The sequence below is a fragment of the Myxocyprinus asiaticus genome, chromosome 20 (genome assembly GCF_019703515.2).
Source record: "Myxocyprinus asiaticus isolate MX2 ecotype Aquarium Trade chromosome 20, UBuf_Myxa_2, whole genome shotgun sequence".
In the NCBI taxonomy this organism is placed as follows: domain Eukaryota; kingdom Metazoa; phylum Chordata; class Actinopteri; order Cypriniformes; family Catostomidae; genus Myxocyprinus; species Myxocyprinus asiaticus.
This window is the reverse complement of record NC_059363.1, coordinates 47,135,986-47,155,115: the sequence shown is the minus strand read 5'-3', so window position 1 is coordinate 47,155,115 and position 19,130 is coordinate 47,135,986. Positions and strand designations below refer to the sequence as shown.

At 38.4% G+C, this 19,130-nt stretch overlaps 1 protein-coding gene across 7 annotated transcripts in view; it reads right to left on the bottom strand.

The window, feature by feature from the left end:
• The window catches only part of LOC127410970 (homeobox protein Meis2), an 80,408-nt gene that overhangs the window by 12,029 nt on the left and 49,249 nt on the right, over positions 1–19,130 (bottom strand). For all 7 annotated transcript variants that reach the window (XM_051646267.1, XM_051646265.1, XM_051646268.1 and 4 more), the window contains exon 9: positions 14,812–14,888. In XM_051646267.1, coding sequence (XP_051502227.1) covers positions 14,812–14,888 — 77 coding nt within the window. The remainder of the gene's footprint in view (positions 1–14,811; positions 14,889–19,130) is intronic.

Here is a 19,130-nt window from a genome sequence, read left to right as displayed (position 1 = left end):
TGTTTGAGTGAGGTAATTAACCCGTTAGTAAAGTTCATCGAACAGCTGTTCAGCAGGAAATACACAACGTACTATGACTGGATTATATACAGCAATTCTAATCTTAATATCTTGCAATATTATATTTTCTTGTCATATATTCATATACAGTTTTAATTTAATCATCATGATCCAAATGTATAAAAAACCAGCATCTTCGTCAGTAATTGTGTTGATGAGATTAACGCTGGTGTAACATAATCTGATCACTGTTTATAAATCAAAGCTCCATCAGATCCAATAAACTGTCATGACCTCCACATGCTTCAGTTTCAAGAACAACACAATCAACCCACCAAAACTAATGCAGTTACTCTCTAATGAGACTTCAAACCAAATAAATAGACAAATAAATAAACACAAATACAGAGATAGCTTGAGGGAGGAAACACACGTCAACTTTGACCCAGGAAGTGTGCGCAGATTATGAGGGCGCAGCTGTAACAGGATCAGACCTGCGACAGCACGGCCAAACACACACAAGAGCTGTCTGTCTGCTCATCACACACATCTGACAGACAGACAGACAGACAGAGATCTGTTTCACTTGCTTCTTTAAGTTAAAACAGGAGTGCTGAGACGAGCGTGACCTCACCCAATTTACATGACACAATTTAATGAGTTGCTAATTAAAACAAATCAATAATACTGCAGCACTCGCACATTCTCGCTGTCGTTCGCTCTCGGGAGCTCGTCTCATTTCATTCAGCAATTAATGCTTCTTAAAGTGATATTCTGAGTTCAGTACAAGTTAATCTCAATCAGCAGTATTTGTGTCATAATGTTGATTACCACAAACATTTATTTCAACTCGTCCCTTCTTTTCTTTAATAAAAGCACAAATGTGTGTTCAGTGAGACACTTACAATGGAAGTCAATGGGGTACATTTTTGAAGAGTTTAAATGCAGAAATGTGAAGATTATAATTGTATAAAAGCACTTACATTAGTTATTTTATTAAAACTTGTGTGTTATTTGAGCTGTAAAGTCGTTTTAGGGTTTACAGCGTTACGTCGTCATGACAGTGAAGTTGTAAAATTGTCTATATCTTTCCACAGATGTGGTTATTAAGTGATTTTCTCACAGTAAAATCATGTTAACACACATATTGTTTATGTCTTGTGTCTATACTTTTGAAACAGTGAGTATTTTAATGTTTACAGATTGACCCCATTGACTTCCATTGGAAGTGTCTCACTGGAACACAGATTTGTGCTTTTTTAAAGAAAAGGAGTAATCAACATTATGACACAAATACTGCTGATTGAGATTAACTTGTGTTGAACCTGGAATATTCCTTTAATGCAAATGTTATTTTCTGACACTGATGATGCATGACATTATGAAGGCCGCTTGGTGTGTGGTGTGGTTTCTCCACCCACAATGAAATCTCATTGGTCCAAAATCCCGCTCCACCTAACAGTACATTATTCATCAATGTGTTCTGATTGGCTGTAATTGTGTGCATTTTCACTTTCAGTGAGGACGGATGAATTGCTAGTACGCACATGGTGAAAGAAGGTACAGACAGTGTTGGGAGCGAGCGAGGAGAGTCACAGGCCAGGCGGAGGGTCCGAATCCACCCCAGCTGTCAGCTGCCCGTCAAACACCTCGCACAGCGGCCACAGGAAGGGCTGTTGATGCGTCTTTGATCCTACGAGCGGCAGCAGCTGGTTTGTACAGTGAGACTTTGTTCTTGCAGTTTTGCTCTTTCTCTGACCTGCGGCACAAAACCACCAAACAGCCCCTCTCTGCACTTGCACTGGCCATTCAACATGCTCTGACAACTGCAGCGGTTCGTCTCGCAGGCAACTGATGCTGCGTCCTGCCTCTCTTCAACACAGAGCGCAAATCAGAGCCAACGCCGCCGCGGGCGTCAACACACCTGAGTGAAGAACTACACCAGCAGCTCTTTAATCCCTGTCTCTCGCTGTCTCTCCTCTCATAGGCACCTCTGCTCTGGAATGTTTTGTGTTGTTTTTGATTGTCACAGGGATCAGAAACTCGACCATATTTTCAGCTCTCACAGAAAATCCCTGAACACTCTCTCTCTCTCTCTGTTACCACAGCAGTGGGACAGTCGTAACGAAAAATTGATAAAGTCATATACACACAATAAATATTGAAATAGTTTGTTTATTTTACTCTTTGTTTAGATGATCATAGTTTTAAATATGTAATCATTTGTATTTGTAGGGGTCCAAGCACTGAAGGTCCTGGAACACTACTGTATTTGTGATGATTTTTGGACAAATACAGTCATACTGATTTTCTGATTATTATTATTAATATTATGCCATAAGATTGTCAAGGCAAGTCCCAGAGACACCAGATTTGGCAAGATGGTCCCAAATACCCCCACTAATCAGGCGTTCACACACACAGCATCTGACTCTATGTGGTGCTATAATACACAATTTAACGTTTTCGCTAATATCTCCGCAGCTGTATGGGCTTTAATCAAAATTATTAATATTACTGATTCACTGAGTGAAGCAGAAAACAAAACATATATCTCTGATTTCATTTACGTCTGTAAAATATTTCCACCATTTTGAGTTTTCACAAAACATACTTCTAACTGCTCCTGGATCGTTTCTGCACGAAATGTGAATTGGGCCACGCCCTAAAAAAATCAATTGCTTATATCTTCTAAATGATTTGAAGAAACAAAATTCTTTTGATAACTTTTTGTCACAAGGGTCTCTTGATGATACAAGCAAAAATGTGTACAAATTGGACAAACAGTCTAGGAAGAGTTTGAAATTACTTGAAATTATTCAAAAGGAATAATTTTTTCTCCACTTTTCTTAACTGCTTGGACCCCGATAATTGCCAATATATTTACAATGTATTTTCATATAGTTAAATATTGAAAGTCTGGATCTGGAACAAGCAAGCCATCCATCCATCCATCCATCCATCCATCCATCCATCCATCATCTATCTATCTGTCCGTCCATCCCAACTGTATATTTCTTCTCAACCCAACAAAAATTCACAATTCTCTAAATTAGCAGAGTGTATCAATGAAATCAAAGATTGGATGGCCAGAAATTTCCTTCTGCTCAATTCTAACAAAACAGAGGTACTAATTATTGGACCAAAAACCTCTAAAAACAAGCCACTAAAATATAATTTGTCTCTCGATGGATGTACTGTTACATCGTCTTCTACAGTGAAGAACTTAGGTGTTATATTTGATACCAATCTGTCCTTTGAAAATCAAATTACCAATGTTTGTAGAGCAGCATTCTTCCACCTCAGAAATATTGCTAAATTACGACACATGCTCTCTGTTGCTGATGCCGAAAAACTATGGAATAGTCTCCCTAACACTGTTCGGGACGCAGACACACTCACTCAGTTTAAGTCTAGGCTAAAGACTCATCTAATTAGCCAGGCATACACCTCATTTATCCATCAACTCACAATTAGGCTGCTTTAGTTAGGTCTGCTGGAACCACAAACATTGATCTATAACTCTGCAATAAACTGAATAGCATCTACGCTAATATTATTCTATTTGTATCCCCGTCTCAATGATTCCATGATTCATATCCGAGGTTACCAAAGATGGCCAGATCCAGTTACGTTCCTGCTTGGAGTCGGACTCCACTGCTACGTGTCTCTGAGTGATGACGACAAACTACAGCCAGTGCCAGCCAGACATCACTTCAGTCTTTTACGATGGACTTCAGAGGATGAACTGATGCCAACACCAATTGTAAGTCATCGGATACTTCATATGCCACTGCCTGAACCTTGGATTTAGGATGGACCCCACCGAACCTCACCAAAATGACCTGACGGTTGAACTGTAATGCACCTCATTAATCTCTGCCTGCATCACCTGTCTAATGATGGACTACACTCTTATAATGAAATACATAGACTATCAATTAATTACCAACAAAAGACTGCATCAGCCAACTAACAAAGCACAATGCATCAATGTGAACTTCTGCAGTTAATCCAGGATGAACTTCAAAGTCATTAGTCATTAATCTTACAGTTCTTACAAAATCTTTATTTTAAACACTGACCCTTAACACTTACTTAGTTTAATAATTTAAACCATGACCTGCACTGCACATAAATAACTAATATTGTCATTATATTCATGTTGTTTAATCAGAGGGGAACTGGCCCCCACAGTGAGTCTGGTTTCTCCCAAAGTTATTTTTCTCCATTAATCAACATCTTATGGAGTTTTGTGTTCCTTGCCACAGTCACCTTCGGCTTGCTCACAGGATTTCTAAATACAAATATTATTTAATTATTTATTTTTATACACAATTTACAATCATATTTAATCAAACTACACAATGATGACTCTAAGACTTTATAGATATTACAGTTTCATTTTCTGTTAATGCATCATTTTCTGTAAAGCTGCTTTGAAACGATGTGTGCTGTGAAAAGTGCTATACAAATAAAAATGACTTGGCCCGGAGAACACGACGGCTGTGTTTTTCAAAAACTATTTGAAATGTGGACTTGTCGGACCACAAAACACGGTTCCACTGTTCCATCTCAGGTGAGACCGAGCACAGAGAAGTCAGCAGTGCTTCTGGACAGTGTTGATGTATGGCTTCTCCTTTACATAGTAAAGTCTTAACTTGCATCTGTGGATGCAGCGGCGAGTGGTGTTGCCTAACAAAGGTTTAATAAAGTTATACCAAGCCCACGTTCATGATATCCATTACAGATGAATGACAAACTTTTAAGACAGTGACGTCTGAGGGATAAGAGATCACGCGCATTCAGAAATGGTTTTCGTCTTGCCCTTTACGCACCGAGATTTGACCAGATTCCTTGAATATTTTAACTATATTGTGCACTATAGAGGGTGAAATGTTCCAAATCCATCCAATTTGTCTTTGGGGAACACTGTTCTCAAAGTGCTGGATTATTTGCTGAAGCATCTGTTGGTAAATTGACAAGTCTCAAATGATCTTTGCTCTTAAAGGACTACGCTGTTTTTGGAGGCTCCTTATGTGTATACTATGACACGATTACCTCACCTGTTTAACATCTCCGGTTTCACATTGCCTTGTTATTTTAACTCGTCAAATTTTTATTAGTCTTAAATTGCCCGTCTCAACTTTTGTGGAGCATGTTGCAATAATCTGATTTAAACTTACTGTACATTTAAAAAAAAAAATCAATAAATAAATAAAAGGTAAAATATCATATAATGTGTAGTTGTAATGTTTTTATTAGCATTTTTCATACTGTCCCAACTTTTTTGGAATTGGGATTGTCTATATATCATGACATTTCTCTGCTACATTCAAAATGTTTTGGGATTGAAGATCAGTGATAAAAAATGCCTAACAATGGCTTTATCTCGCAAATATCATTGCATCAAACCACATTATTTACAGTCAGTGTTCTTGTGCTTTGTGCCATGTACTTCTAAAAAAAATGAGTACCATGATATTTCCCCATAACAAGTTGAACTACGGAGTGCAACAGGGCCAATATCAGTGCAAAATACTGAATAAATACTGATTAAATACTGATAAAGGGCGTACGTTTTTTTTTTTTTTTTTTTTGAGGGGGTCATGTAATCATTAAATATAATAATAATAAAAAAAAATAATATCACAGCATTACAGTGATGAAGAGTAATGGCATTTTCTCAGAGAAAGCAAAGCAAGGAAAATAACTACACTAGCATGATAGTGAGTAATAGTATATTTTTATTCCAATAAAGCAAAATTTTGGTAGAATTCGATTTTTTAATTCTATATAAGCCATTAACATGTAATGGTGAGTGCTTTAACGGTAGTTTGGGGACAAGGCACCGGTGCCCGATATTCAGTTCATCAGTCAAACCTCTCAGTTCAGCGTCTTTCATTTACTGCAGTCTGTGAGGACTCACACATCAGGGTCACACACCCATAACCCCCTGTCCCTGTCACCCTTCTCATGCTGTGAAGAGGCATTCAGGTGGTTTTGTGGGTGACTGAGAGAAAACTGAGAGCTTTCACATTAAATGGAGTGTCAATTGAGTGTGTGTTAAAGAGAACTCAAAATAACAGCAAATAAATTGCACAGTGACCTATGAGCCTAAAATAGCACAATACATTGATCATCAAATTAAAAAATCTTACATTAAAGTCAAACAACAATAAACAAACTGTCAATGCTTGTATATGCACTCTGCCGGAGCAGTTTTACATTTCTGTGAGGCGGCAAATGCAAGTATTTTCATGTGCGTGGAGTTACACTGCTGCGGTTTAATAGCCTCTTCGGGGTGCTTCGATTTTTAAATGGTTTCAAATCAAATGGCATTGAACATCTAATTATTGTACATAAATATGCACACCAGAGGAAAAGGGAAAAAACACCTGGAATCATTATCATATTTAATGGTGTAACAGTCACATGAAGTCCCTTTTTGCAACCTGAACTTCTTCAGAACGCAGCACAATGAATGAAACACAATGCAGGTGTTTTGATATGCATTTATAAAAATGTACGTTCTTAATAACGTTACTTGGTGTCTAAATTTTAAAATCCGCGCGAGATGCTAAAAGAAAATTCAGAGCTTCAGCGGTCAAAGACGTCCGTCCAGCGCATATTAATAGTAGAAAACAGCGCAGGCAAATACAAAAGCATGCTTGAACAGCCCCTAGCTCGCCCTATACTTGAAAAACTGACCCAAACCCGGCTGGAAAACCCGATGGTTTGTTGGGACTCGTCAAGTTTGGGTCAGCTTCAACACTTCTATTGCACGTGTAGAATAACCGAATCGTGATTTTATCTATCCGTGCACATCCCGACACTGCAAAAAATCATTTCTTAATTAGTATTTTTCTCTTGTTTTCCAGTACAATTATCTCAACTTTCTTAAAACAGGAAAATTTACTTGACAAGCAAAACTGCATGAGATATTTTGTCTTGTTTCTAGAGAAATCTAAGAAATTTAATTCAAAGGGCAAAGAAGTTTATTTTTCTTACACCATTGGCAGATTTTTTTTGTCTTGTTTTAAGCGTAAAGTTTAAAACATTTGTCCGATTTCTCTGTAAACAAAACTTAAAATATTATGCCATTTCACTTGTCAAGTAGTTATATCTTGTTTTAAGAATAATTCGATATTTTTACTGGAAAGCAAGACAAAAATACTAATTAAGAAAATGATTTTTTTGTAGTGTATTATGGACAGCATGCTAAATCTGTTTACCTTAATGCGCTCCAGGACTATATGAACCTGTACAGTGAACTCGTAATATTGTATTTAGACAGTTCAACTAATTTGGTAACAAGGTTGCAAAAATTACGAATGACATAAAATAAATGTAAAATAAAACAGCTCATAAAATATTTTGTTTAACCATCAGAGATGGATGAGTTAGGAATGTCTTTTCACAGACACTTTGTTGTAAAAGCATAAGAAATGTACATAATTTGTCAAGAGTCTCAAGCCCTATTTTATACCTGATTCATGGAAACGCATCTGTGCTGCTGTCAGAACCCCGTGAACTCTCTCAAACTGATAAACTCATTCTTTTAAATGCTGATTGTCAGCCTCTTTTGTCTAGGGCCTCCTCCCTCCCTCTCTCTCTCACTTTCTCTCTCTCTCTTTTCCTCATCTTCCTTCCAGCTCACACTATGTTCATTTGCAGTGTCAGCAGAAAGACGGCCCACTCTCTGTCTCTCTCTCTCTCTCTCTCTCTCTCTCTCTCTCTCTCTCTCTCTGAGCCAGCTTTATTTCACTAATGTGAGCAGTATTTCCTCTATTCTCAGTGTGAGGAGCAGCAGATATGTGTCTGTCTATAAATAACATCAGTGCTGGAAAGAGCCTACCGATCCGTCTGACATACACACACACACACACACACAGGAAGCATTTCTCCATACATCCTCAACAGAACCAGCCAAAGCAAAACACTCTCACATGGCCGTTTCTCGTGCGGTATCTGGTGAGACAACAGATGCGTGTTGTGTGCATGACCGAGTATGAAGACCAGTGTGCACACTAAAGCACAACGGCAGCTCATGAACACAACCTTTACAGAACAGACGTTATACTTCAGCTTTGTGTGACTTTTCCTTTTACACGCCACATACAGACAGAGAGAGTGTGCATTGATTTTTCAGCTCTATAATAAAGAACAGATAGAATTCAGCAGAACACCTCACGATATATCCATTCATGATGTATATTCTCATTTGTGGCTTTTCATTAACAAACAACACTGCTGTGAAATTGCTCTAATGACAATGTAATAAAATTGCTATTCCACTCACAGAGGCGTGGCACCATTCCTTATGTGCCATACCTGCACATGATATAAATTAACTCACTTATTCCACCGTCTGCTATTGGCAACTTTTCTTTTTACAGTCTTTTCCTCTGTTTGCTGTTTCCCCCTCCAAACTAAATTTACTATCCCAGAGCAGTTTCACCCGTGACTCCCTGACTCACTTTCATCTGAAGTTTACAACATTAAAACCAGCACATTTACATACTGCGTTTGCACATTCCACTGTTTCCGTTTCTCTTTCTGAACTAGCATAATGTACTGCTAATCATCCATATATTTATTAATTTTACAGTAGGTGGGAATCGTACAGTATATTATTGATTCCAGTTGCGATTCTGATTCCTTAACAGTTCTATTATCTATTTGTAGTTTTAAAGAAAAATATTTGGAAATAAGAAATGCATTTTATATGCATTTACTACATTTATTTCCACATTACAAGATCATTTCAGAATTCAACAGAGCAAATGTGTCAGAGATACACTTAAAACAATTCTTGCAAAAAACATGTTCAAACAGACTTTTTAATGACTTTTCAAAGACTTAAGAGGCATTAATGCAAGCCAATAATTGGTCCTACTGTAAATATATTAAATAAATAAGTAAAATGATTAAACTCATTTTATTACATTTTTATATATAAAACTCCACTGATTACAACACATATTGTCATATTAACAACCAGTCAGAAACATTACTGCCTGATTTAAATGTCACCTTAAACTTTACATATTATGAGCTAAACATGATGGAAGTCAGATTCACTAAAAAGAACCAACTCATACGAGTCATTTGTTTGGGAATCAGATTACACTGGTTTGACTGACAGTGTTTATTGCTGCCTTACTCAGCGGCAGCGCTGCCACGCTACTGAATCTACAGTCAAAATCAATCCATTTTAGCACCGTGTTCCGTTTGCTTCGGCGGAAAATGCACGTTCAAGAACTGTTAACTTAACCGAAAGTCCTGAAAATCATTTGGATTCTGTAATTTTTTTTAAATGGAAACGGTTTCGAAAAGAATAGGTTCTCGGTTCCCAACTCTAGTAGTGACTGTTCAGGACAAGCAGGCCTGAATTAACAGGTCGATAGGTTAATGATTAAACACTGATTGAGGACTGAGTGTATAATGTGGTCAGCCAGACTCATTAAAAATATGAAATGCTCAAATCACAGCACTAGACTGAAAGAGCAAAGATGTCATGAAGATGATTCGATAATACACAGCTCTGCATTGAGTACAGACTCGGAATAGACCCTGTTTGGCCTAAATGTGAGGTGTATACTAGTCAAATGCAGACTTGTATGCTAAAAGCGGATCAGCGCTGTGGCAGTAGGGGAGATTTAAGATCAAATGAACCTGGAGGGGGGGGGGGCTGTGGGCACTTGGGAACCGACAACAGAGTCAATTCTGCTATTTAACTGGCAATTAGCGCTCCCTAAATGCAAGTGATGCTCATGATGTTGCTCTACCAGCAGCTCAGAGCTCCACCCGCTCCAGTCGTCCTCTCGCGCTGTATATTTAGAAAGTAGAGGCCACGATGTGACCGCCACCGCGACCCCCCAGAGATTCTAGAAAAAGACTCGACAGCTTCATCTAGGTCAAAGTTAAATGGATAACCAGCAACTTCACTCAAACATCCTCCTAGTGTCACAACAGACAGACAGACAGAGAGTGAGACAGACTGTGAGTGTATGAAAGCAAGGGAAAAATAAAATATAAAATGTGTTTTTAAACTCACTGACTCCAAATTTTCCCAGGCTCTGATGAGGAAAATAAAAATCTTCACAGGCCAGTTTATATGTTTTTGCATTTGGAAAATATTAGCCATTATTTTGTATTTCATAACAGCTGGTGGTGCCAAGTGGAAGAGTCGTTAAAAGAGAAAGTTAATCTGTTTGTTTCAGACTCATTTGAGTTTAGAGAGAGAGAGATGAGTCACGATCAGATACTGCTTATATACATTATATCTCTATATCTATTCGTGCATTATATATAAGTGTAACTACATACATAAAGGATAATAGAAGAAAGCAATGTCCTAAAAGCTGGCTTTCAATCCATGCACTTTTATTCAAATAGATGGAAACAAGAAGATGCAATTGAAAAATGCATATGCTCGCTTGAGCTGAATACATTTTTAATTTGATGAGAAGACATGTGCATAAACTACAATTGTAACAATCCAAAGAAACAAAGAAGAAATTACTTGATTTTGATAAAGACAATGAAACCTATTGTTGAACCGTTTAGAAAGCTTGAGGGGGCATCAGTAAGATTGAAATAATATCTGGGGTCAAAGGTCGGCCCCTAATAAGCCACCTATTCCACTCTATTTTCTAGCTTATTAGTCATAAGAGCTTCCATGAGAGACAGACAGGTAAAAATAAAGCTTTCTCACTGTTGTGGGTGTCACGTGACCTGTGAGACAGACCAGTAATAACAGGCAGATCTGTGCCCACTGCCTGTCTGTCTGTCTGTCTGCCTGCCTGTCTCTGTGTTCAGTGTGTTAGCAGAGGCGTGTTGCTGTCAGCATGTGATCAGATCTCCTTTAGACACATGACAGGTCTAAACTCAACCACAGCTGTCTCTCTCTCTGTGTCTGTCTGTCTCTCTCTCTGAGGTTAGACAGGACTTCTGAACATTCTCCTCTTTAAATAACCATCAGCTAACTGTTATAGAGCTCTCGATATCATGCCAACATCTCAAGCGAGTGTAAATATAGAAGGAAATGTCTCTGAGATCTAACTGAGACATGTTGACTAACTGCCTAGACCAGAGAAAAACACACACACATTACATGTGAATGGATGCTGCGTCACAATATCTATTCATTATCCTGTGCTCGTGTTTGGGGAACAACCAGCTATAACCCATAACCTCAGAACATGAAGAACAGTGGAGAGAGAGATGGAGAGGTGTCCAGGAGGAGACACAGAACGCTCTGATTGTCCCTCTGAACAAAGACACGATTCACAACGTCCAACTCAAGAGCAAAGAGCCCTCTACTCCTGTCTGTCTCTCTCTGTATCAAAGGCAGGATTCACACAATCACAGGAGGAATCTTCTACAGGAATGTCAGGTGGACAGACAAGACCTGAATGAGACCTGAGCGCACAAGCGGCACCACATTTAACTGACCTGAACGCTGAACTGATAGAGAAAGAAATGCATTTTTCTGTTCTGAATCTCAGATCAAAGGAAACAAATGAGATCTTGTTATAGTAATATCTCCTAGACAGCAATGATATGAAATGGAGAGCAAATGATATTTAGAGCTCTATACTCTTAAGACCAAGTATATTTCGGTTGTCCGCGTTGCTGATCGGATCGTGCACAGTATGCAGGATGCATATTTCGTCATTAGGACTGTCCGCAAGCGGCCCAGGTTTTCTCAACATGTGGACAGTCCTTGTCTTTGTGCATTGTTGGCAAGTGCACTTGTGATTGACTGAATTAAAAGAGTATCGCAAAGCAGTTGTAGTGCGCATGCGTTGAACGTGTTCGTATTCGCTCGCGGTCTAAAGAGTATACTTTGAAAGGCTGAGCGCCTCAGGATCACAGGGCAACGAAGTATACTCGAGCCTTTACTGTATGTCAACAATATGTGACTCATTTGGGTCTATTTTTATTCCTCTTGAGAAATTTTAGGAGAAACATCTAAAACATGCTTGATACCAGTGTCAGAAATGAGCTTTTCCAGCTTTCAGTGACGCCATACCAATGATGAGGTTTAAACTTTCCCGAAAGTTTGCGAAGTCCTGATCCACGACTACAGCGGATTGTATCCCGCACACTGGCAAAAGCAGCCTGCGTTATTCCCGTCTCGCATGCAAAACGCTTCATTGCTATGTAAAATCAGAAAGGAAACTAGCCAAGGTGAGAAATTATCACATTAATATTTCTTTGTGAACGAAAAGATATGTGGCATATTGCAGTTTTTCTTTTTGCTTTGCCCTCTGTATTTATTTTGAATGTATTTTTTTTAATTAGATGCTAATTCCATGACTGAAGTTTATTTCTATGGACAAGCCACTATAATGAACAAACATTTATTGTTCATTTGACTTAATTGTGTCATTGTTATTTTGCATACTCATATTGCATAGTCCATCGCGCAAAATAAAATTGATCCGTTAAATTTTATAATTCCCGGAAACGCACCAACATTTCTTAGCAGAAAGTCTCATTTGTCCCCTGGAGATTATTTTTAGGGGCATTTTTTTCCTATATAAGGGCATTTTTTTCTAACCTTATAAAAGGACCCTGTGTGATCCTTTTAAAATGATAGTTGACCCAAAAATGAAAATTCTCTCATCATTTACTCACCCAGATGTGTATGACTTTCTTTCTTCTGCAGAACACAAATGAAGATTTTTAGAAGAATATTTCAGCTCTGTAGGTCCATACAATGCAAGTGAATGATGACCAGAACTTTGAAGCTCCAAAAAGCACATAAAGGCACATAAACTCCAGTGGTTTAATCCATGTCTTCTGAAGTGATATACAGTAATAGGTGTGGGTGAGAAACAGATCAATATTTAAGTTCTTCTTCTTTAGTTTTTTTGGTGATTCACATTCTTCATGCATATTGCCCCCTACTGGGCAGGGAGGAGAATTTATTATAAAAATTGACCTAAAGATTGGTCTGTTTCTCACCCACACCTATCATATCACTTCAGAAGACATGGATTAAACCACTGGAGTCTTATGGATTACTTTTATGTTTCCTTAATGTGATTTTTGGAGCTTGAAAGTTCTGGTCACCATTCATTTGCATTGTATGGTCCTACAGAGCTGAAATATTCTTCTAAAACTCTTCATTTGTGTTCTGCAGAGGAAAGTCATACACATCTGGGATATCATGCGGGTGAGTAAATGATGAGAGCATTTTCACTTTTGGGTGAACTATCCCTTTAAATCACATACTTTAATGAATGAAATCTAAATAACAAGATGATGTAGGCTGTTACCAATAAAATTCAGTCAACTAATATTTGTAGTGTTGGGTATAGAGACACTGATCTCCGAGTTTAATTTGATTCAATATTGATTCATTTGGGAATATTTCAGTTACAATGTCAAGACGCATGTTTCAATAATTATATAATTGCCTGTTTTCTTCACTGCATAACATGCATTGTGACTGAAACACATTCCGGGTTCACTTTTTTCTCATTCATGCATTTCCAAATATTTTTGACTGTCAAGCTAATGTACAAAACTATTATAATGAAACGACACGGAGGACTTGGCAACATCTGCAGGACAGATAGTGTGCTACAAATAATGTGAAGCAGAAAAGTTCACGTGTCCACTGAAAACAGGCAGAGATTGTTATGTCAAATGTTAGGAATCAAAATTGAAACGGTCAAATGATGACTGTGATGTATGTATTTGTAATGAAGCCTAGAATATAGGAACTCATTACTGGGGCATTTTTGCCATTTCTGACCCTGGTTGACACCTTAAATGAAACATCTCTCTCTGTCCCTGTCTCTGCAGCTCTTGCAGGTTCAGCAGGTTATTTCAGTATTAATCAGCATGACGCAGGCAGAGCAAGTCAATTTTCCGCTGCTGTAGGTGTGTGATGGCATGAAACTTTGGTTACTGCTGTAATTGAAACACTCTCCATGCTGCGAGCTGCGTTAAAGGCAGATAACAGCACTTCCTGTGGCCAATTTAAGTGCCTGGACTTCCTGGGGGAAGGTGAGGGGGGATTTCTTTCCAGATACGGCAGACAAATCAAACTAATTCTCCAGGCATGTTTCTCATTGTGAGAGAGGATGAAAATGAGGTGTAGGGGAAAAAATGAATCACAAAACCACAGAAATCAATTGACCCCGGGGTGGCGTGCGGGCCTGCGGGCTGATAAAGCCGAGAGCCGCCGCCTGCACCCGACAGATAGAGCGCTCTGTAAATGAGCCCGCTTTGATAAATATATTAAGGGAAGCTGAGAATAAAAGCCAGGGACTTCTCATTTGTAAATAGAAGCTCCACTACACGGAATTAGACTGATAAAATAGCGCTCCGTATAATTAAGTTTGTGTAAGGCCGGAAAATCTGTGCAAATACCTTCCCGGTGTTTTGAAAAGAAGCTGTCAGCTCAATTAATCTGAACATCGGCTGGAGAATGTAGCCAAAGAAATTAAGCCTGTGATAAAAAATAAGAGCTCAGGCGAGTATTTTGATAAATAATTCCTGTATCATTTCTTTGCCTCTGTGATCATTTTATTTAATCCACCACCTCCAGTTATGAGCTAAGCCATCTACAAAGACGCGGCGGCCAGTCAGAGCGCTGCACCGTTAATCCAAAGTGTTGTGCGGGGGGTGATGCAGGTTTAAGAATGTGATTGTCCTTTTTTCCCCATAAATGCATCAAAGAGAAGAAATGTGTTGTGCTAAACACATCGGTGATAAATCACTCTCGGACTCTAAATAAACACTTTTCAATCAGTGAAACTGTGAAACTGATGGCGACTGAGAACTCACCAGTTGTTGACTTGTAAGATGGTGAGACCCGTGTCCTGAGCGAGCTGCTTCTTCTGTTCTTCTGAAGGATATGGGTGCTGCAACACAACACAGGAGACAGAGAGACACGCTTCAGTCAGTCTGGACATTCTGATGTTGATCTATATGACAGGTTATTAATACTAATACACAGCTTCATTAGTGTCATGGATGAAGGTCTTCTAGCATGCAGCTAGAAGTGTAACATCAGCATTGTTGCATGTTTTGATAGTTTAGTAAAAAGTGAAGTTAGTGTTTTCTTCTCAATCTTTATCTAGCTATTCTGGTAAACAGCTGCCTCTGGAGCAATGGTACTTCATGACACAAACATACCACAGTTCAAAACCAAATATCACAATGATAACTGAGACCGGCGGTAGAAATTGACCAGGAGTGGAATTAAACAATCCCACCCAGTGTTAAAACACTGCAAAACATAATTCTCTTACTGAGTATTTTTGTCTTAATGTATGTACCAGTACAAATATCTAAACATCCTTAAAATTACATGAGAAGCAGAATGGCATAAGACAGTCATACTTGTTTTCAAAGAAATCTAACAAAATTTGGTGTGGTTGCTGCTTGAAACAATTTATTTGGTTTTAAGAATGTTTAGATATTTTTAATGGAAAACAAGATCAAAATACTCAATAAGAAAATTATTATTTGCAGTGAACAGACAGCACGTTTGAGCCCTGTCCTGCTCCACACACACACGAAAACACAAACCAAAATAGTCTCATGAAACACGTAATAATTTATAAGAGATGGTGAAAACGCATAATTTAAATGAATTAAAACCGACTGAATACCATTCACAACACTCTACACTGTCATTTAAGGGTTAAAACAGACTGAATACCGTTCACAACACTCTACACTGTCATTTAAGGGTTAAAACAGACTGAATGCCGTTCACAACACTCTACACTGTCATTTATGGGTTAAAACCGACTGAGTGCCGTTCACAAGACTCTACACTGTCATTTAAGGGTTAAAACCGACTGAGTGCCATTCACAAGACTACACACTGTCATTTAAGGGTTAAAACCGACTGAATACCGTTCACAAGACTCTAGACTGTCATTTAAGGGTTAAAACCGACTGAGTGCCGTTCACAAGACTCTACACTGTCATTTAAGGGTTAAAACCGACTGAATACCGTTCACAAGACTCTACACTGTCATTTAAGGGTTAAAACCGACTGAGTGCCATTCACAAGACTCTACACTGTCATTTAAGGGTTAAAACCGACTGAGTGCCATTCACAAGACTCTACACTGTCATTTAAGGGCTAAAACCGACTGAATACCGTTCACAACACTCTACACCGATATTTAAGGGTTAAAACAGACTGAATGCCGTTCACAAGACTCTACACTATCATTTAAGGGTTAAAACCAACTGAGTGCCATTCACAACACTCCACACTGTCATTTAAGGGTTAAAACCGACTGAATACCATTCACAAGACTCTACACTGTCATTTAAGGGTTAAAACCGACTGAGTGCCGTTCACAAGACTCTACACTGTCATTTATGGGTTAAAACCGACTGAGTGCCGTTCACAAGACTCTACACTGTCATTTAAGGGTTAAAACAGACTGAATGCCGTTCACAAGACTCTACACTGTCATTTAAGGGTTAAAACAGACTGAATGCCGTTCACAAGACTCTACACTGCCATTTAAGGGTTAAAACAGACTGAATGCCGCTCACAACCCTCTACACTGCCATTTAAGGGTTAAAACCGACTGAATACCGCTCACAACCCTCTACAGTGCCATTTAAGGGTTAAAACCGACTGAATACCGCTCACAACCCTCTACACTGCCATTTAAGGGTTAAAACCGACTGAATACCGCTCACAACCCTCTACACTGTCATTTAAGGGTTAAAACCGACTGAATACCGTTCACAACCCTCTACACTGTCATTTAAGGGTTAAAACCGACTGAATACCGCTCACAACCCTCTACACTGCCATTTAAGGGTTAAAACCGACTGAATACCGCTCACAACCCTCTACACTGTCATTTAAGGGTTAAAACCGACTGAATACCGTTCACAACCCTCTACACTGTCATTTAAGGGTTAAAACCGACTGAATACCGTTCACAACCCTCTACACTGTCATTTAAGGGTTAAAACCGACTGAATACCGTTCACAACCCTCTACACTGTCATTTAAGGGTTAAAACCGACTGAATACCGTTCACAACCCTCTACACTGTCATTTAAGGGTTAAGCTTCACGTGACACAACAGCATGATGTCGATTTCCGTGAAGCGCTTCTACAGGCGCAGCGCCAACAAAAGTGCCTCTGGTAAGAAACCTTTTTTACGTTTTTTTTTCATTGAAGCCTGTTTGGTTGGTAAGAGTAGCGTCTCTAGTTTCGTTTGATATCCCACTTTAAAAAATCCATACATTTTTCGTGTGTCAGCGCGATGATAAACATGATGTCCACATACGTGGAAAATGGGACCTTATTCCTTCAAAAGTTGAAAAAACATTTTGAATCATTTTCAACTCTAACACATCTGTGGGTCATTTCGCTTCATTTTAATATGCATTTTGTTATATTTTATTTTATAACTGTACAATACGGTTCTATTCATTAACATTAATAAATGCATTCATATATTTACTGCATTATCACATTGAGAATAAATGGGTTCATCCAAAAGCTGAAAATGTGTCTTTCAGAGGCTTTATATGGAGTTAGGATGAAAATAAGGTGCATTTCAAACTGTTCTGAGACCAGTGCAGACAGACAGCACACTGGAGGTTAAGTCATTCACTAAATAGGGAGCAAGGGAGCATCCTATAGCTCTCTATGCAGTTAAGTGCATTCACTCCTAAAATCTGATCAAAAGTTCAGTTTCAGGCTGCAGATGATGTTTGGATCACTCAACATGTTTGACAGACATGTGACAATGATAATCAGTACATAGATTCAGAATTTATAATGTATCATTTTATTTTAACATGGTTGGCAGTGATTGGATGATTGTGGACATTACTTTGAATCAGAATTATGTATTCAGCTTTATAGAAAATCAGCTGTAACATCTCAAAAACATGAATAATCAACACTCCTGGACATATAATAAACTATTTGATTTGACTTTCTATAGTTTGGTATTATTTAAAATTTCCCAACTTAGTCCCGCTGTCCACATATGAGAACATCATTTTTATTAGGAAAACTATTTGTTCTAGAATTATTTTATTTGTATTTTTTTCTTGTTTATTAGGTGCTACTAAAGGGAAATAAAAAATACAGCAGTCACACGGGGGTCTCAGGAGGTTAAGAAAGGAAACAAATGTTTATTTGTCTGATGTTTTTTTTTTTTCTTCAGTGGTACACAAATTTTCCTATTAAAAGTTTAGGGTTTGGGTAAGGGGTTATTGTACTTTTGTATGGTTATGTATGTTTAGGTTTAGGGTTAAACTTAAGAACAATCTTTCAAAACCCCAATGTTTCTCTTTCTTCTGTGATACACAATAGTGATTGTGTATAAAAAATTTGGTCAGGTTTAGGTTCATGTTAGGGGTTAATATCTTAATAAAATTCTTCACTCATTTCTTTTTCTCTATGGGAGTAAAAGTTGTAAATTTTTATACAAGCTAACTTCTACGTTTTTGATGATTTTGCCATACTATTATTACATCTTTTCATGAGACCGGGTTGCATTAACACACACAGATCTGTGCAGTACGGTGGTGATTTCTCGGTGTGCAGCTGAATTCTCCTGTCAGATTAAACTCAGAGCGGGTATCCTTCTAGAGAAATGATTTCACCTCATCCCTCATGTCATCCCTGTATGCAGGCCAAGCGCTAAAGCGAGACATTTGCTTTAAAGGTCTCGTATAGCCAGAAGTCGTACCTGCAAACACAAACCCCCCCGCACACGGATGCAATGATACAATTTGTGTCACTGTTCATCCACCAAACGTGACACGATAGAAGCGGTTGCCACCCGCGTCTCACGCATGACAAACAATAGTGATCCGCACTGACAGATGTCTTTAAGAGACAGATTAGGAATCAAACAAACGACACGCTACGCTTTTATTCACCCCTCACCACACGTGCACACCCACACAGACACACACAATTCTGCGGATAAACAAGTACGTCTGCTCTAGGTGTAGGTGGCATTATTCATGTCTGTTGTTTATAAAATGCTCTCTTTTCTAGTAGACCAGATTTACAAATGCGAAAGTCACATCTCATCTGGAAATACGAAAAAGAAACATATAAAATGATCTTGACAGAGACGCAAGTGAATTTTGAC